This window comes from Chiloscyllium punctatum, chromosome 25, assembly GCF_047496795.1.
Source record: "Chiloscyllium punctatum isolate Juve2018m chromosome 25, sChiPun1.3, whole genome shotgun sequence".
Classification (NCBI taxonomy): domain Eukaryota; kingdom Metazoa; phylum Chordata; class Chondrichthyes; order Orectolobiformes; family Hemiscylliidae; genus Chiloscyllium; species Chiloscyllium punctatum.
Genome location: NC_092763.1, coordinates 33000264 through 33015466, shown reverse-complemented (window position 1 = coordinate 33015466; position 15203 = coordinate 33000264). Strand labels below are relative to the sequence as shown.

Sequence of the window (15203 nt, the reverse complement as noted above, 5' to 3'; positions counted from 1 at the left end):
CTCCTCTACATTGGGGAGACAGGCCGCCTACTTGCGGAACGTTTCAGAGAACACCTCTGGGACACCCGGACCAACCAACCCAACCACCCCACGGCTCAACACTTCAACTCCCCTTCCCAATCCACCTAGGACATGCAGGTCCTTGGACTCCTCCATCACCAGACCATAGCAACACGACGGCTGGAGGAAGAGCACCTCATCTTCCACCTAGGAACCCTCCAACCACAAGGGATGAATTCAGATTTCTCCAGTTTCCTCATTTCCCCTCCACCCACCTTGTCTCAGTCCCAACCCTCGAACTCAGCACCACCTTTCTAACCTGCAATCTTCTTTCTCACCTCACCGCCCCCACCCCCAGTCCGGCCTATCACCCTCACCTTAACCTCCTTCCACCTATCGCATTTCCAACGCCCCTCCCCCAAGTCCCTCCTCCCTAACTTTTATCTTAGCCTGCTTGGCACACTCTCCTCATTCCTGAAGAAGGGCTCATGCCCGAAACGTTGATTCTCCTGCTCCTTGGATGCTGCCTGACCTGCACTTTTCCAGCAACACATTTTCAGCTCTGATCTCCAGCATCTGCAGTCCTCACTTTCTCCATTTTCACTCACTCAGGTACCCCATTAGCAGCTTTTTTTGCTCACTGACTCACCAGTATCCATTCCTTTATCTGCACAATTACTGTTTTCTCTCTCTCTTTGGGCTCCATCTCCACCTAACGCTTACACCTACCCCTTCCACAACCCCAAAACCCGTCTTTTGAGCATATATACCAAACCTTTTCTCGCTACAATCAGGAGGGTCACTGCATCTGAAACTCTGCTTTCTCTCTACAAATGCTGCTGAGTTTCTCCAGCAATTTCTGTTATTGCTTCTGACTGAGGCTTAATAGCAGATATTATCCATGTTTACCTCATACATATCACAGAACGAGGAAGAAAACTTTTCTATAAATAAAGAGGACATTAATGGAGACAATTTATACCACATAACTATGAAAAAGACATTGCTTACATATTTGTAAATGGCATGACAAAACCTGTCCATTGAGTGATAATATGATCTTTTCATATGAGCTTTGTCTCGCAAAGGTCAAAGACTTTCCAAATATGAGCAATGTTAAAGATATTCAGCTGAGCAAGTTTTTGTTTTTGGAAAACCTCAAACCCACATTCTTGGCTATCCTTAATAACCTTTCATCCCCTTGCTCAACAAGAACCTATTTATGTCTGCCTTACAAACCTTCTAGGACTCTGCTTCCATCACCTTTTCAGGAGAAGAGTTCCAAAGGCTGATACACCCTGAGAGAAAAAAAATGTTGCCTCATCTCTGTTTTAGGAGTAAGTGAGGACTGCAGGTGCTGGATATCAGAGTCGAAAAGGGTGGCGCTGGAAAAGCACTACAGGTCAGGCAGCATCTGAGGGACAGGAGAATCGACGATTCGGGCATAAGCCCTTTCTTATGAAGGGCCTATGCCCGAAACATCGATTCTCCTGCTCTTTGGATGCTTCCTGACCTACTGTGCTTTTTCAGCACCACACTTTTCGACCCATCTCTGTTTTAAATGGGCAACCTCAGATTTTTAAACAATGACTCCTCGTTCTTGATTCTCAACATTTACCCTGTTAAGACCTCGCAGCATCTTACATGTTTCAATTGAATTACCATTAATTTTTTAAAACTCTGGTAGATACAACCCTAGCCTGTCCAACCTTTCCTCATAAGATAACCCACTCATTTCAGATATTATTACACTTAGCCATCTCTAATCCAATTCCAATACATTCATATCCTTCTTTAAATAAAGTGACTACTTTCCACAGCATTCCCGACATTGTCTCACCAGTGCCCTGTAAAACAGAAGCATAACCTCCAGACTTTTATCTTCAAGTCCCCCCACAATAAATGATAACATTCCATTAGCTTTTCTAATTACTTGCTGTACCTATATTCTAATTCATGCATTAGTAAACTCAGATCCCTGGGCACTTCATTCATTTTAAAACCTTTCTGTTTGAAAAATGTTATAATCTGGATTGGAACAAAATTAAGAACAAAGATGTTACTCCCAAGCAGAATACACAAATTTCAACTGAGTTATTATATAATGGTAACCAGAACTGTTCCACCTTGCACAGCATCCATATTTCATCTTTCTGAAAATGTCTCCTTTATGTGCTCTGCTGGACAATGTTCTCACTTGAATGTACTTCAGAACAGATTATTGAATAACAAGTTTGTAAGCGTTATGGCTGTCAGATTAATGGTATTAATAGTGTTTTTATTAAGATTCTTCAATTTTTGGAACTGATTCTGCAAGCTGTATAAATTCTGATTGGATTCTGTCTGCAGGTTACAATGTAAGAAACCATATTGTTAAGCCCAATAGTACAGTCACTTACTTTTGGAATGTGACTGAAAATGATGGACCAACTGACTCTGATCTGGGCTGCCTGACTCGATTTTACTTCAGTAATCTGGATATGGATCGTGATATCGCCTCAGGACTTATTGGCCCTCTGTTGATCTGTGCAAAAAACATGCTGGATATCAATGCACGAATGGTGAGGAGAAGCTCTGTGTTAATTATTTGAGATTATTCTCCATAAGTATTAGATAATACCATGCTTCCCCTTCCTTCCTTTCCTGGACACTTTGCATCCAGGACATTTAGTTGTCAATGCTGCCTTTCAATGTTATCACAACATCATTTTTCAACATAATTATCTGCATATGAAACTCATCCATATAATTTACTGCATGCCGTGCTTTCACATAAATATGCTTCACTCCTAATTTAGACTTTGTTACTTTCTCTTTTATGATGAGCCCATTGAAGACTTTGATCTGAGGAGCTCCTTGAAAGTAGAGTCGCAGGTGAACAGGATAGTGAAGAAGGCGTTTGGTATGCTTTCCTCTATTGGTCAGAGTATTGAGTATAGGAGTTGGGAGGTCATGTTGCAGGGTGTACAGTGCATTGGTTAGGCCACTTTTGGAATATTGTGTGCAATTCTGGTCTCCTTCCTATCAGAAGGATGTTGTGAAACTTGAAAGTGTTCAGAAAAGATTACCAAGCATGTTACCAGGGTTGGAGGGTTTGAGCTACAGGGAGAGGCTGAATAGGCTGGGGCTATTTTCCCTGGAGCGTATGAGGCTGAGGGGTGATCTTATAGAGGTTTATAAAATTTTGAAGGGCATGGATAGAGTAAATAGACAAAGTATTTTCCCTGGTGTGGGGGAGTCCAGAACTAAAGGGTATAGATTTAGGGTGAGAGGGTAAAGATATAAAAGAGACCTAACGGGCAACTTTTTCATGCAGAGAGTGGCGCATGTATGGAATGAGCTGCCAGAGGAAGTGGTGGAGGCTGGTACAATTGCAACATTTAAAAGGCATCTGGATTGGTACATGAATAGGAAGTATTTGGAGGGATATGGGCCAGGTGCTGGCAAGTGAGACTAGATTAGGTTGGGATAGCTGGTTGAGTTGGACCGAAGGGTCTGTTTCTGTGCTGTACATCTCTAGGACTCGAAGAGTCACTGGACCCAAAACATTAACTCTGACTTCTCAGATGCTGCCAGACCTTCCAGCAACTTCTGTTTTTGCCACTGAAAACTTTACTATTTTCTGATTCCAGTGCCACCTCTGTCTTCCAATATGCTTTGCATCTTGATATCCCTCTCTAGTATCATCTCCAAGTTCCCACATGTTTTCAAGTTAGTTTAAACCCTCCTCAACAACACTAAAAAAATCACACTGCAAGGAAGTCGGTCCTAGCTCTGCTTCGGTTGAAATCCATCTCTACCCACTGCCAGCCTGAATTTCACACAAATTTAAATCCCTCCCTCTTGCATTCTCTTTCCAGATATGCATTCATCTGTTTTATTCCTGTTTTATTGTGTGTGACACTGGGAGTAATCCAGAGATTACTACCTTTAAGGTCCTCTTTGTTAATTTCCTACCTAACTTCATATGTTGTTGTTGGTACCAAAATGGAACATGATGTCTGGCTTTTCACCAATTCCCCCGAATGTATTCTGCAGTCATTCAGTGACATTCTTGACACCCAGACCAGGAAGGACTTTACCCTGGATTCAAATCTGTAACTACAAGCACCTGTCTGTTCTCACAAATATCAAATTTCCCAGAACCATTTGTCTTTGGGCCTTCTTTGTGCACTCTGTACAGCTGAGCAAGTCATAGTTTTGGCTGCACTCCCCAGATGAACCATCACTTTCATCAGTTTATACTTGACTGCCCAGTGGTCAGCAATTCATTGTTTCCTGAAAGTTCTGCAGTATGTAGCTGCAGGGTGATTACATTATAAACCTGTTATATAGAAAGCACTCAACCTCCTGGATGCCAGCTGTTGCTAAAGCTCTGAAACACCATGTTAGAGCTGCTGCAACTGACAACACTTCCTGTGCAAATGGTCACCCAGAACACAAGAGGCTCCCTAGAATTCCCACATATGACCAAATGTTCAATTGAGGGGGTCAGAACTGCCTTGTCATTCCTCCAACTATTAAATGATAAACATTGCTACTATTAATAAACCTTACTACTCAAAATAAAGGCTCACCAGCTACTCACTTCCACCTTGTTGGAAATAGAGAAACTAACTGAATGTTTTATTTAAAATTTAAAATTTACCAGCTGCCTGCAACATTTCCTAAATTTGGAGAAATGAAAATGTTGAATGAAGAACCAGTTATAATTAAAGATTTCCATCTTACAGAAAAAAAAACAAATTGGAAACCGTAGAGAAATGCAGAATAGTATGCCACTCTTTTAAACTAATAGATTTCTGCCAGGTCTAACAATGAATTGACAGGCTACATCATGGAGTGATAACATACATGCCAAGAAAGGTTAGATGGCTAACATTGAATATTAGGTTGGATTGATGTCCTTCTGGAATTTTATTTTATCTTGAGCAAGAGGCAGAAACAAAGATGGAGGAATATGCCAAAGATTAAACTAGTTATATATAAAAGAAAGATGAAATACATTAAAACTGCACTCTAGAAGGTACAGACTTGATTATTGGACTCAATGATTTTATCATTTTGTTCGATTTCAGCTTGAGACAATTCCTTGTTGAAATTGAGACATTTTAATATTTTAAAGGGAAAGCAATCCATGGTGCTTGTTTTTCTGCTACCTCTACATTAGATTCTTACAGTGTGGAGACAGGCTCTTCGGCCCAACAAGTCCACACCGACATGCCCAAGCATAACCCACCCAGACCCATTCCCCTACATTAACCTCTTTAGCTAACACTACGGGCAATTTAGCATGGCCAATTCACCTAACCTGCACACATTTTTGGACTGTGGGAGGAAACCGGAGCACCTGGAGGAAACCCACACAGACATGGGGAGAATGTGCAAACTCCACACAGTTGCCTGAGGCGGGAATTGAACCTGGGTCTCTGGCGCTGAGAGGCGTCAATGCTAACCACTGTGCCTCTGACGCTAATTTTATTTTTCAATACATCCAACTTAGAATGCAGCGTTTTCTTTTGTTCTGTGCTTTCTAACATCCAAATAAATTGAGTAACATTACTGTTCTCTGACTGTACAGCTCTGAAATTAAGACTGATTGCAACAAACCTATTCAAATTGGTGTTGGTAGGTCCAGAGTAGTCAGCATTCGTGAGCCTGGCTCAAACTTCATGGTGGTGATGGCAGCGAGGGTGATCTGGACATTTTCTTTCCCTTATGTTTCTGTTTCTTTAATTTCAGCTCTTGTTTTTTTAATTCTAACTAATTTATTCTAAGATGGTGTCAGAGAGTGGCTACTCTGTGCACTTTTCACTATATGCCTGTACACTTGTACTCAGGTACATGTGACAATAAAATCTAATCTGAAATCTAATCTAAATTCACTCTTTCCTTGGATTTTTTTAGTCACCTGAGATCTTCCCACTTTCCTGTAATCTACAACATCTATAAAAAATCTAAATGCTCTATTAATTTCTTTTGTAGTCATCTTAACTTTGAAGAGAAAGTTAAGAAAAATAAAGTAATAATCGGTCATATTTTTAGCCCATCATTCAGAATTTCCAAAAAGATTTCAAAACCCTTGAGAAAATTGAAGTGTGAGTAAGATGACAATGCAACAAAAATGTTTTTACATATTTAGAATGACTGCAATGATTTGGCAATCACTGAAGTAGACACAAAATTCTCTTTGCCGAAATAACATTCACCCGAAATAACATCTCGGGTGTAGGATGAATAGGAGCTGCAAGTAGAATTGCAAATCTTTAACTCACAAGGTAAGGCAAATAACATATCTCCACTGTGACAATATTGAGCCAAATATTACATTTTCTTTTCTATTTTCTTCACAGGTAAAAATTGACAGAGCCAAATACCTTTTCTTCTCCATCTTTGATGAGAACAAAAGCTGGTACATAAAGGATAATATTGAAAAATATTGTGAGGATCCATCACAGGTGAACCCAAGTGATCCCAAATTTTATGATTCCAACCTCATGCACAGTAAGTGATTGTTGATGTTTCAATAACACAAGACATCCAACTTAGCCCTAAATAATCTTTTACATATCTTTCAAGGGATATGTAACTGAAGTTTGCATCTGACTTTAATATTAGCAGCATTTGGATGTTTGGAGGATAATACAATTGACTTTTTGTAGCTTCTGGCTTAGATTGCTTCTGATTAACCTCAGGGCAGTCCTAGACCTAGTTTTATGGGTTTCAGTATGGAAATGGTGGGATAAGTGCTTGTAACTTACATCAGGGAAACTGCACCTTAGTATAATACAGAAAGAATGAGGAATAAAGTATTCCACTTGGTAATAGTCAATCTCCATAATCTTTATTATTACATATGATAAGGGAAGATCTTTAGTTTTATATCTTTGGGTGTGTGTCTGCGCATTCATCACATACACACAATTAATTAAGATGTATACATTTCTGGACAATAAGGATAAACTTTTGGATTAAATGTCAGAATGGCATGGGAGGTGGGCAGTTGCGTAAACCTACTCTTCAGACTGGCATGTTCATTTCTTCATGTAGTGATGTGTTCAAAGCTTAAAATACTCCAAGAAGAGAGGGATGAGGCAGCCTGCCTGAAATGGATAATTGGCCAGTTGAGGTTCTTCATAAACCTGTCAGATGGCCGAAGCCAATTTCTTTATAAAACACAAGGTGCATTCAGGGTCCATAACTAGGAGGTCAAAGCATTGAAACAATGAAAAATAAGTCAGTATGTTGGAACAGTAGCCACAGACATCACTGATAAGGGAAAAGCACATAGAAGGCAACTGGCCATCAAGTGTTAAGAGAATTATTTGCAACATAATTCATAAGGCTCTATAAGGGAATGGTTCTGATAGTGGACATGTCTTTCTACATATGGACCATAGAGATTCATCACTGAAGTTCAGGTTGACTCCACGTTCCAGATGAAAAGGAAGAAAGAACATTGTAAAAAATAGTGAAATGCTACCTGGAAGATCAGATCGATACAAGCAGATCTCTGAGCAGTGGTGGGGGAACATGCCACAGCATTATTGCCAAAGAAGACAACATCTAAGCGCCCTCATAAGAGTCATCTAAAGACTCACAGGAAGCCTTGCCAAGGACTTCCCATGACTGTAACATTCAAAGAACTTGCACTTCTCTTCAACCAGCTCCATCCAAGAATTGGCAACTGGCACTGGTGGCATCTCACACCAATGGCATCTCACACCAGTGGAGGACATCATTGTATGATTGAGGTGAAAGGTGCTCCATGCATGGATTGAATAATTTTGACAACAATACACAGCCTTGTCATATTCTATCCACATATTAACCATCCATCATCTAGCCCAATACTCATTACTTGATCTTGATATAGGCTCTGGATGAATCTCACATCTGTACCATCAAAGTTATATTTCAGCAGCAGATCCAACATCTTTGGTGATCATTACAAGCCATCAACCTTTCATAATCTTTGAAGCATATGTAACTATTGTTGTTAACATCTAGATATTTATCAAAAGTTGCTCTTAGGTTAAAGGACACAAGATGCCATGACTCTACAGATATGTCTGTCAATAAGAGACTCCATGACACGGATGATTCTAATGGAGGTTCATGAGGTGGTCCCCTCGTCACCATTTACTATTTCCTCAGCTCTTCCATGGCACACTTGAACGCTGGAAGGAACCCCCTGTTGGGGAGTGGGTAACAGGTGCCCCTCCACCCTGATGCTTTGCTTGACTGGTCAAAGTTACTGACTGCAGCATACATTTTGTGAATGTCAGTGTATTGTTCCTACATCCACTTTGAGTGGTGCTGCATATGGTTCTTCATGGGGTTGACCACTTATTTAGATGGACGACCTCACCCAGTTAAAGTGAGACACAATGAAGTAGATGAGGTAAGTTAATGCCTCCATTCTTACCTCATGACCCTGCAGGTCCTCAGGTAGTCCTAATCGTAGGCACGCATCTCATGTTGGTTCTCCAGACAGAGCCACTTGACCCCTAAAGATCTGCATCTCTGCCTTTTGTGCTGGCCTAAGCCTGTTCTCATTGTCCAGAACTTGAACTTTGCTTTATTCTCCAGCTCTGATCTGATGTCTATTTCACACTGTGCAAAATGGCCAGAGATGTTTAAAAAGACTAACATGCTAATGTTTTAAAAGAACACTTTACCTTGACATAAAATGGTGTCCATGGGGTCAGGTGACTTCTTATATGCTTTGTACAGACATGGGGCAGACATTTCTCTGCATATATCGGAAAAGTTAAATATAAATAGTCTGCCCAGGTGTTGATAAACACCCTTCTCCATTTAAATTGAAGAGACTATGTAATAAATCTGATAGACTTAGTGGCCTATGAAGAAGGAAGTATAAATATAGACATTCAAAGACTATTCATAATCAGATTAGATTAGATTACTTACAGTGTGGAAACAGGCCCTTCGGCCCAACAAGTCCACACCGCCCCGCCGAAGCGCAACCCACCCATACCCCTACATCTACCCCTTACCTAACACTACGGGCAATTTAGCATGGCCAATTCACCTGACCTGCACATCTTTGGACTGTGGGAGGAAACTGGAGCACCCGGAGGAAACCCATGCAGACACGGGGAGAACGTGCAAACTCCACACAGTCAGTCGCCTGAGGCAGGAATTGAACCCGGGTCTCTGGCGCTGTGAGGCAGCAGTGCTAACCACTGTGCCACCGTGCCGTCCACAATGCCACCGTGCCGCCCACTAACTGGACTATTGATGGGATAACAAACGTCCTCCATTGCATGACAATTTGCTTCAGCATCAACTTATTTGGGTTGAGAATGGAATCTTTGATACTGTAGTCATATGACAGAAACAGGCTCAGGAGAGGAAATATACCTTAAGAATTCACAAAGACACCCCACAGCAGTCAGTCTGGGATACAAAGGTCAAAGTGAAAATGTCTCACCCAGTAAAAGGGAAAGACTGTGCCACAAAAATGCCCTGGAGGCAATTACGTGGAGCTAATTTATTTTAGCCACAGGGTTAGAAATGCTCTGATCAGATATGACCACAACTTTGAAAAAGCCAAAACCTGCTGCTGCTTAAGTTCATACCATGAGTTCATACCCGAGGCTTTAATGTAAATTTTTCTTTCAGTGAACCAAGGGAGAGTGTTCGGGCTTGCAAATCTTCTGACAACTTCTTGAAGAATTAGAGTATTAATGATTTTCTGCACTTTAAGAAATCTAAGTGCATGTGACATTTTAGCATTCGTTCTTCTTTTGTGCGTATATACATGTCTTCTCTGAATCTGGAGTGTTGTTGTCAGCATATTTCAAGTGTTCTTGAAAGTAAACTTTCGCCTTTCTGATTTAAACTTATAAGGAAGTCTGTCTGACTTTAAGGGCACATCAAAAGACGTAAAAATACTCTTCAAAAAAATGCACCCAGCTGCAGTTTTTTGAAAGGTGGGTTAAAAGGGAAAATATATTTCATATCTCTATAACACATCTCTATCAAGGTGTGAGGACTCAGAGGTTCAATGCGTGCACAACGAAGATGTCATGGTGGAGATAGACCCTACTGTATCTTCCTCCGCTGGAATTTGTTGTCTTCGTGTCAACTCCCCCTCCTCTGCAGTTGGCCCTATGAAACATATAAGAAAAGGTAGTCATGAGATCTCAACACAATTAATGCAAGCTTCAGCTGCTTAAGATAATGAAATGACAGTTCACTGTTCGGAGAGGACCTAGCGGTGTTCAGATTTTTTCAGTCGTGTCCATGTTGGGTTCTTGTTTTGCCATCGCCAACGCTCCAGACATTATGGCCAGATCAACAGCCATCTTGAAAATGGACCTGTTGTGTGCACTTGGGTGTCCTACCACATGAACGTGTTCTCTTTCACCTTAGCATTGTTGTTTGGCCTCTGTTTGGCCCACAAGCTAAAGAACAATTCCATAAAACAATAGCTCTCTCCTTCACCCAATTGCAAATTTTTATTCATGAGCGGTGTTTCTGACTTCCCACTGCCTACTGTCTATTAGCACTGCTTACGGGTTCTCAGTGCTGCTCTCCTATGATCAGAACTGAACATAACTTCAGGATCCCCAAATATTTTGCATTTGGTGATTGCTCACCAGGATGCTTGCCTAGTGGGCCTATGTTTGGACTGACTCAGCCAGAAATGCAAAATTCATTGAAAAGTTTCCTGCACTGGACTCAAATCCTCTTCAACTTTTCTCTGCCATTTGACTCCTGTGCCATTTCAAGCCTTATTTTGCATCTGCCATGCAGGCCCTCTCATGTCACTCACAATTAAGTAGATGCTTCTCCATGCTGTCACCATGATTAACATATATCGAGTGAGGAGTTAGGGAAATGGTGTGGAGTTACTGAATTCTCCTATTCACTGCCCTCTGTTCAAAGCATCTTTCAACTATTGAGATAAATAGCAATCACAGCAATAACTGTTGCTTGCCCTTTAAATCAAGCTTGCTGCTTCTTCTGAACTGCCTCCTTCCTATGCTTGCTGTTGCTAATTGGACTACGAGCAATGAATGTGACTTTGGGTTAATTAAGTTGACTATCAATTAAAAGGCAATGTGTGGAATCCAGAAATGAATATGATGCTGAAGTCTCAACCCAGGAAGTGAAATCCTATCCCGGTTTTTTTTTCACATTTGTCACTTGTCTGTATTATTAACACATACCAACGTTATATTTCAGGCACTGATCTGTATGATTGCTTATTATTTTGTAGGTATTAACGGGTTTGTCTATGAAAATGTCCCCGGGTTGAAATTCTGTGAGGATGACGTGATTTTTTGGCATGTAATCGTTGGTGCTGAAGACAACTTTCTTTCAATTTATTTCCATGGACAAACATTTAAACATGACGGGGTGTATGAAGATGTGTTAACTCTCTTCCCACTTTCCAGTGAAACAATCCACATGAACATGGATAACATTGGTCAGTAATACAGAATCTTATAATTAGTTTACAGGGAAATGAAACATATGGAACGCCACAAAACCTCTATCCATGATCCTAGCAGTTATGCTGGGATCATGGCCTCCAATTTGGTTCAGCTCGTATGATGTCAGTGGGGTGATGTCAAATTTGCAAGCAGATACTGAGAGTTGTAAAGTCCAGCATCATCTGTTTCATGCGTCAGAAGATATGAACCAATCATAATTTTTGAAAGCAACAAAGGAAGTAAATCTAGACATTCCTACCCCCTAACTTTGGGCAGAGTCCAGACCACTTTATCCACTGGGACTATCTCGAAGCCAACATGCTGGAACATACTAGCCTGGTAAATCGGAGCTTCTAGATTAGAAAGGGTCTGGTCTGTTTTTGGTTCCACTCCATGAACCTTAAAGATATTAGCTCATAATGATAGTTATCAGTTTTGTCCTTTACAAGGTATGTCACAAAAATCTAGTAAATGTTAGTTCAAATCAAATGCAATAATCTCAGCTCCAAGACATTACTGCAGGAGTTCCTCAGGTTAATGTCCTTGGCCAACCATCTTCTGCTTGTTCATCAGTGACCTCCACTTGGTATAAGGCCAGAAGTGGGAAATGTTCACTGATCAACACCATTCACAACTCCTCAGATACTAATATAGTCCATGTTCAAATTCAGCGCAACTTGGACAGCATTGGGCTTGTGCAATTGAGTAGCAAGTAACAATCATGCTGGACAAATGCTAGGCAATGATGACCTCGAACAAGAGAGAATCTAATCATCTTGTCAGGTCATCCAATGATTGTATCATTGTCGAATACCCCACTAACAAGATCCTGAGGAACACCATTGACCAAAAATTGAACTAGACCAGCCATATAAATATAACAGCTACAAAAGCAGGTCAGAGTTTGGGAATTCTATGACAAGTAGCTCACCTCTTAGCTCCCCAAAATCTGTCCACCATCTATAATATAATTGGGGTGTCATGTAATATTGTCCACTTGCTTGGATAATTGCAAATCCAACAACACTCAAGAAACTTGGTACCACCCAGGACAAAGTAGCGCATGTTCAATTTCTTCAACACTGACTCCCTCCACTGTTGATGCACAGTGGCAGCAGTTGTGTTTCATCTGCAAGATGCACTGCAACAACTCATCAAGACTCCTTTAACATCATCTGCCAAATCGGTGACCTGTACCACCTAGAAGGACAAGTGCAGCAGGTGCATGGGAACACCACCACTTGCATGTTCCTTTGCTAATAACATGGAATGCAGCAGATCAAGAAAGCAGCTCATCATCATCTTTTCAACAAAAATAACCAAAAGAACTGCAGATGCACGGTGCACAGTGGTTAGCACTGCTGCCTCACAGCGACAGAGACCCAGGTCAATTCCCGCCTCAGGTGACTCTGTGTGGAGTTTGTACATTCTCCCCGTGTCTGTGTGGGTTTCCTCCAGGTGCTCTGGTTTCCTCCCACAATCCAAAAAAAATGTGCAGGTTAGGTGAATTGTTAGGTGAGGGGGTAAATGTAGGGGAATGGGTCTGGGTGGGTTGCGGGTCGGTGTGGACTTGTTAGGCCGAAGGGCCTGTTTCCACACTGTAAGTAATCTGTAAAAAACATAAATTGTTGGAAAAACTAATCAGGTCTAGCAGCATCTGTGCAGAGAAAACATTTAGTGTTCTGAAGAAGGATTATTGGATCTGAAATGATTTGGAGATGGCAGTGTTGGACTGGGGTGTACAAAGTTAAAAATCACACAACACCAGGTTACAGTCCAACAGGTTTATCAGATAGTGCCACCTGGTGAAGGAGAAGCACTTCGAAAGCTAGTGATTCCAATTAAACCTGTTGGACTATAACTTGGTGTTGTATGATTTTTAACTTGGATCTCTGAAATGTTAACTGTTTTTTCTCCACAGATGCTGGAGAATTTTTCAGCAATTTTTTTGTACCAGCTTCTCAAGGGCTATTATGGATGTGCCATAAAATACTGGCCTAGCCAGCAACGCCCACATCCAGAAAGCATTAAAAAAAACTATCTGAATTGCTCTTCCTTATAGTCTAGGACTGACATCCTAGCTAAATCACATTCAAAATGGGAGAACTCCTAGTTCTGAAGGAGAATCACTGGACTCGGAATGTTAACTCTGTCTCAATTTCCACAGATGGTGCCAGACCTGCTGAGTTTTTCCAACACTTGTTTTCACTTCAATTACTAAATTAAATTGATTATGTATGATTACACTTAAATTTATGTAAAGATTGATTCTTTCTGGCTTTATTATTTTATTTAGTTACTAATTTTCACGTCAATCTCTCAACCTTCAGGTTTGTGGTTCCTTGAACCCCTCAATTATCATTATCAAGTTCAGGGCATGAGGGCAAAGTTCAGAGTTCGTTACTGTGACAATGACCCAGAAACCATTGAAGAATTCCTTCAGGAAATTGATCCTGACGAGGCATATGGGAATATACTTCAAGAAGAAACAGAGCAATTTATTTTCACACCCCGCGGTTTCAAAAGGCACAACAACATAACAAAACTATATGAAGCAATTGAACTGGAAGAATTAATGAATATCACTAATGAAGTGGAAAATATGACTGAGAAAGATCAAATCTGGTCACATTGTAGACCAAGGCCAAATCACACATTACGTAAGCAATACACTGAGGAAAAAAAAGAAAATGATTATACAAATCATATCAATCATTTATCTAAAGACGCCAAGAAACTGAATCGAAGTATTAGGAAGGATTTACATCATACAACTGAAACCAGCAACAAGCAAATTACAAAAAAAGCTGATAATTCTTCCATCACTAAAAACAGCAGAGTTAAGAAACACAATAAAGGAGAAATCGATGAGTTAATTAAAACAGATCACAGTTCAGATAATCTTGTTTGGAAAGGCAGAATGGGAGAGATGCCATTGCATGATCATCCAGAACATAACCTGACCTTTGCAGGAACAGATAGAAAACTAGACTTCCTATACGCAAATCAGATTCTTAAAAAAGAAGAGGTTATATCAACCAACAAATTGAAATTGAATCAAAGCCAAAAACTGGACCATGGGACTAATGCAAAAAGCCAGCTTCACAAGACATTGACATTGGAGCAGGTATTTAGCAACGGAACAACTGGGGCTAAACTCTGGGACAATGATACAGCTGCAACCTTTAGGGAATCTGACAGTATGACATCTAATCACACATCATTTAACGGAACTTCAACCACGCCAGCTATAATCGATTCTCAACAACCTAATGAAGACTCAATTGATTATGACGACTATGCAGATGACATTAACAGTGGCGATGACGATGAGTCCAACTACAAAGATCTGCATAATGTTAACTTTGGAGACTTCTCTAACAGAGAGTGGTGCCCAGAGGAAGAGGCAAGGCTGACCCCTCGAACAGCTAATTTGCAGTCTAAATACTATTACATTGCAGCTGAGGAACTGATATGGGATTATGCGGCCAAGCAAACAAATGAAGCTTTTAAGCACAGGTAAGTGAATATCAATTTTGCTTCAGAAGGGCTATATAACAAAAAAGATAACAATATCTAGTCAATTAACTACAGATTGCACATGTAGTATTTCTATTCAAGCCCACTACTTTTGAAATTTATATAAATAAGGAACCAACTTGTTGCAGGTAAAGCACAAGTCAACAAACTTGTTAAACACCAAACACAGTACATTACAGACAGAGTTACAGAGAA

At 40.6% G+C, this 15203-nt stretch overlaps 1 protein-coding gene across 1 annotated transcript in view; it reads left to right on the top strand.

The window, feature by feature from the left end:
- The window catches only part of f8 (coagulation factor VIII, procoagulant component), a 96223-nt gene that overhangs the window by 34840 nt on the left and 46180 nt on the right, over window positions 1-15203 (top strand). The window contains exons 10-13 of the mRNA XM_072594968.1: window positions 2350-2561; window positions 6354-6504; window positions 11252-11461; window positions 13799-14987. Coding sequence (XP_072451069.1) covers window positions 2350-2561; window positions 6354-6504; window positions 11252-11461; window positions 13799-14987 — 1762 coding nt within the window. The remainder of the gene's footprint in view (window positions 1-2349; window positions 2562-6353; window positions 6505-11251; window positions 11462-13798; window positions 14988-15203) is intronic.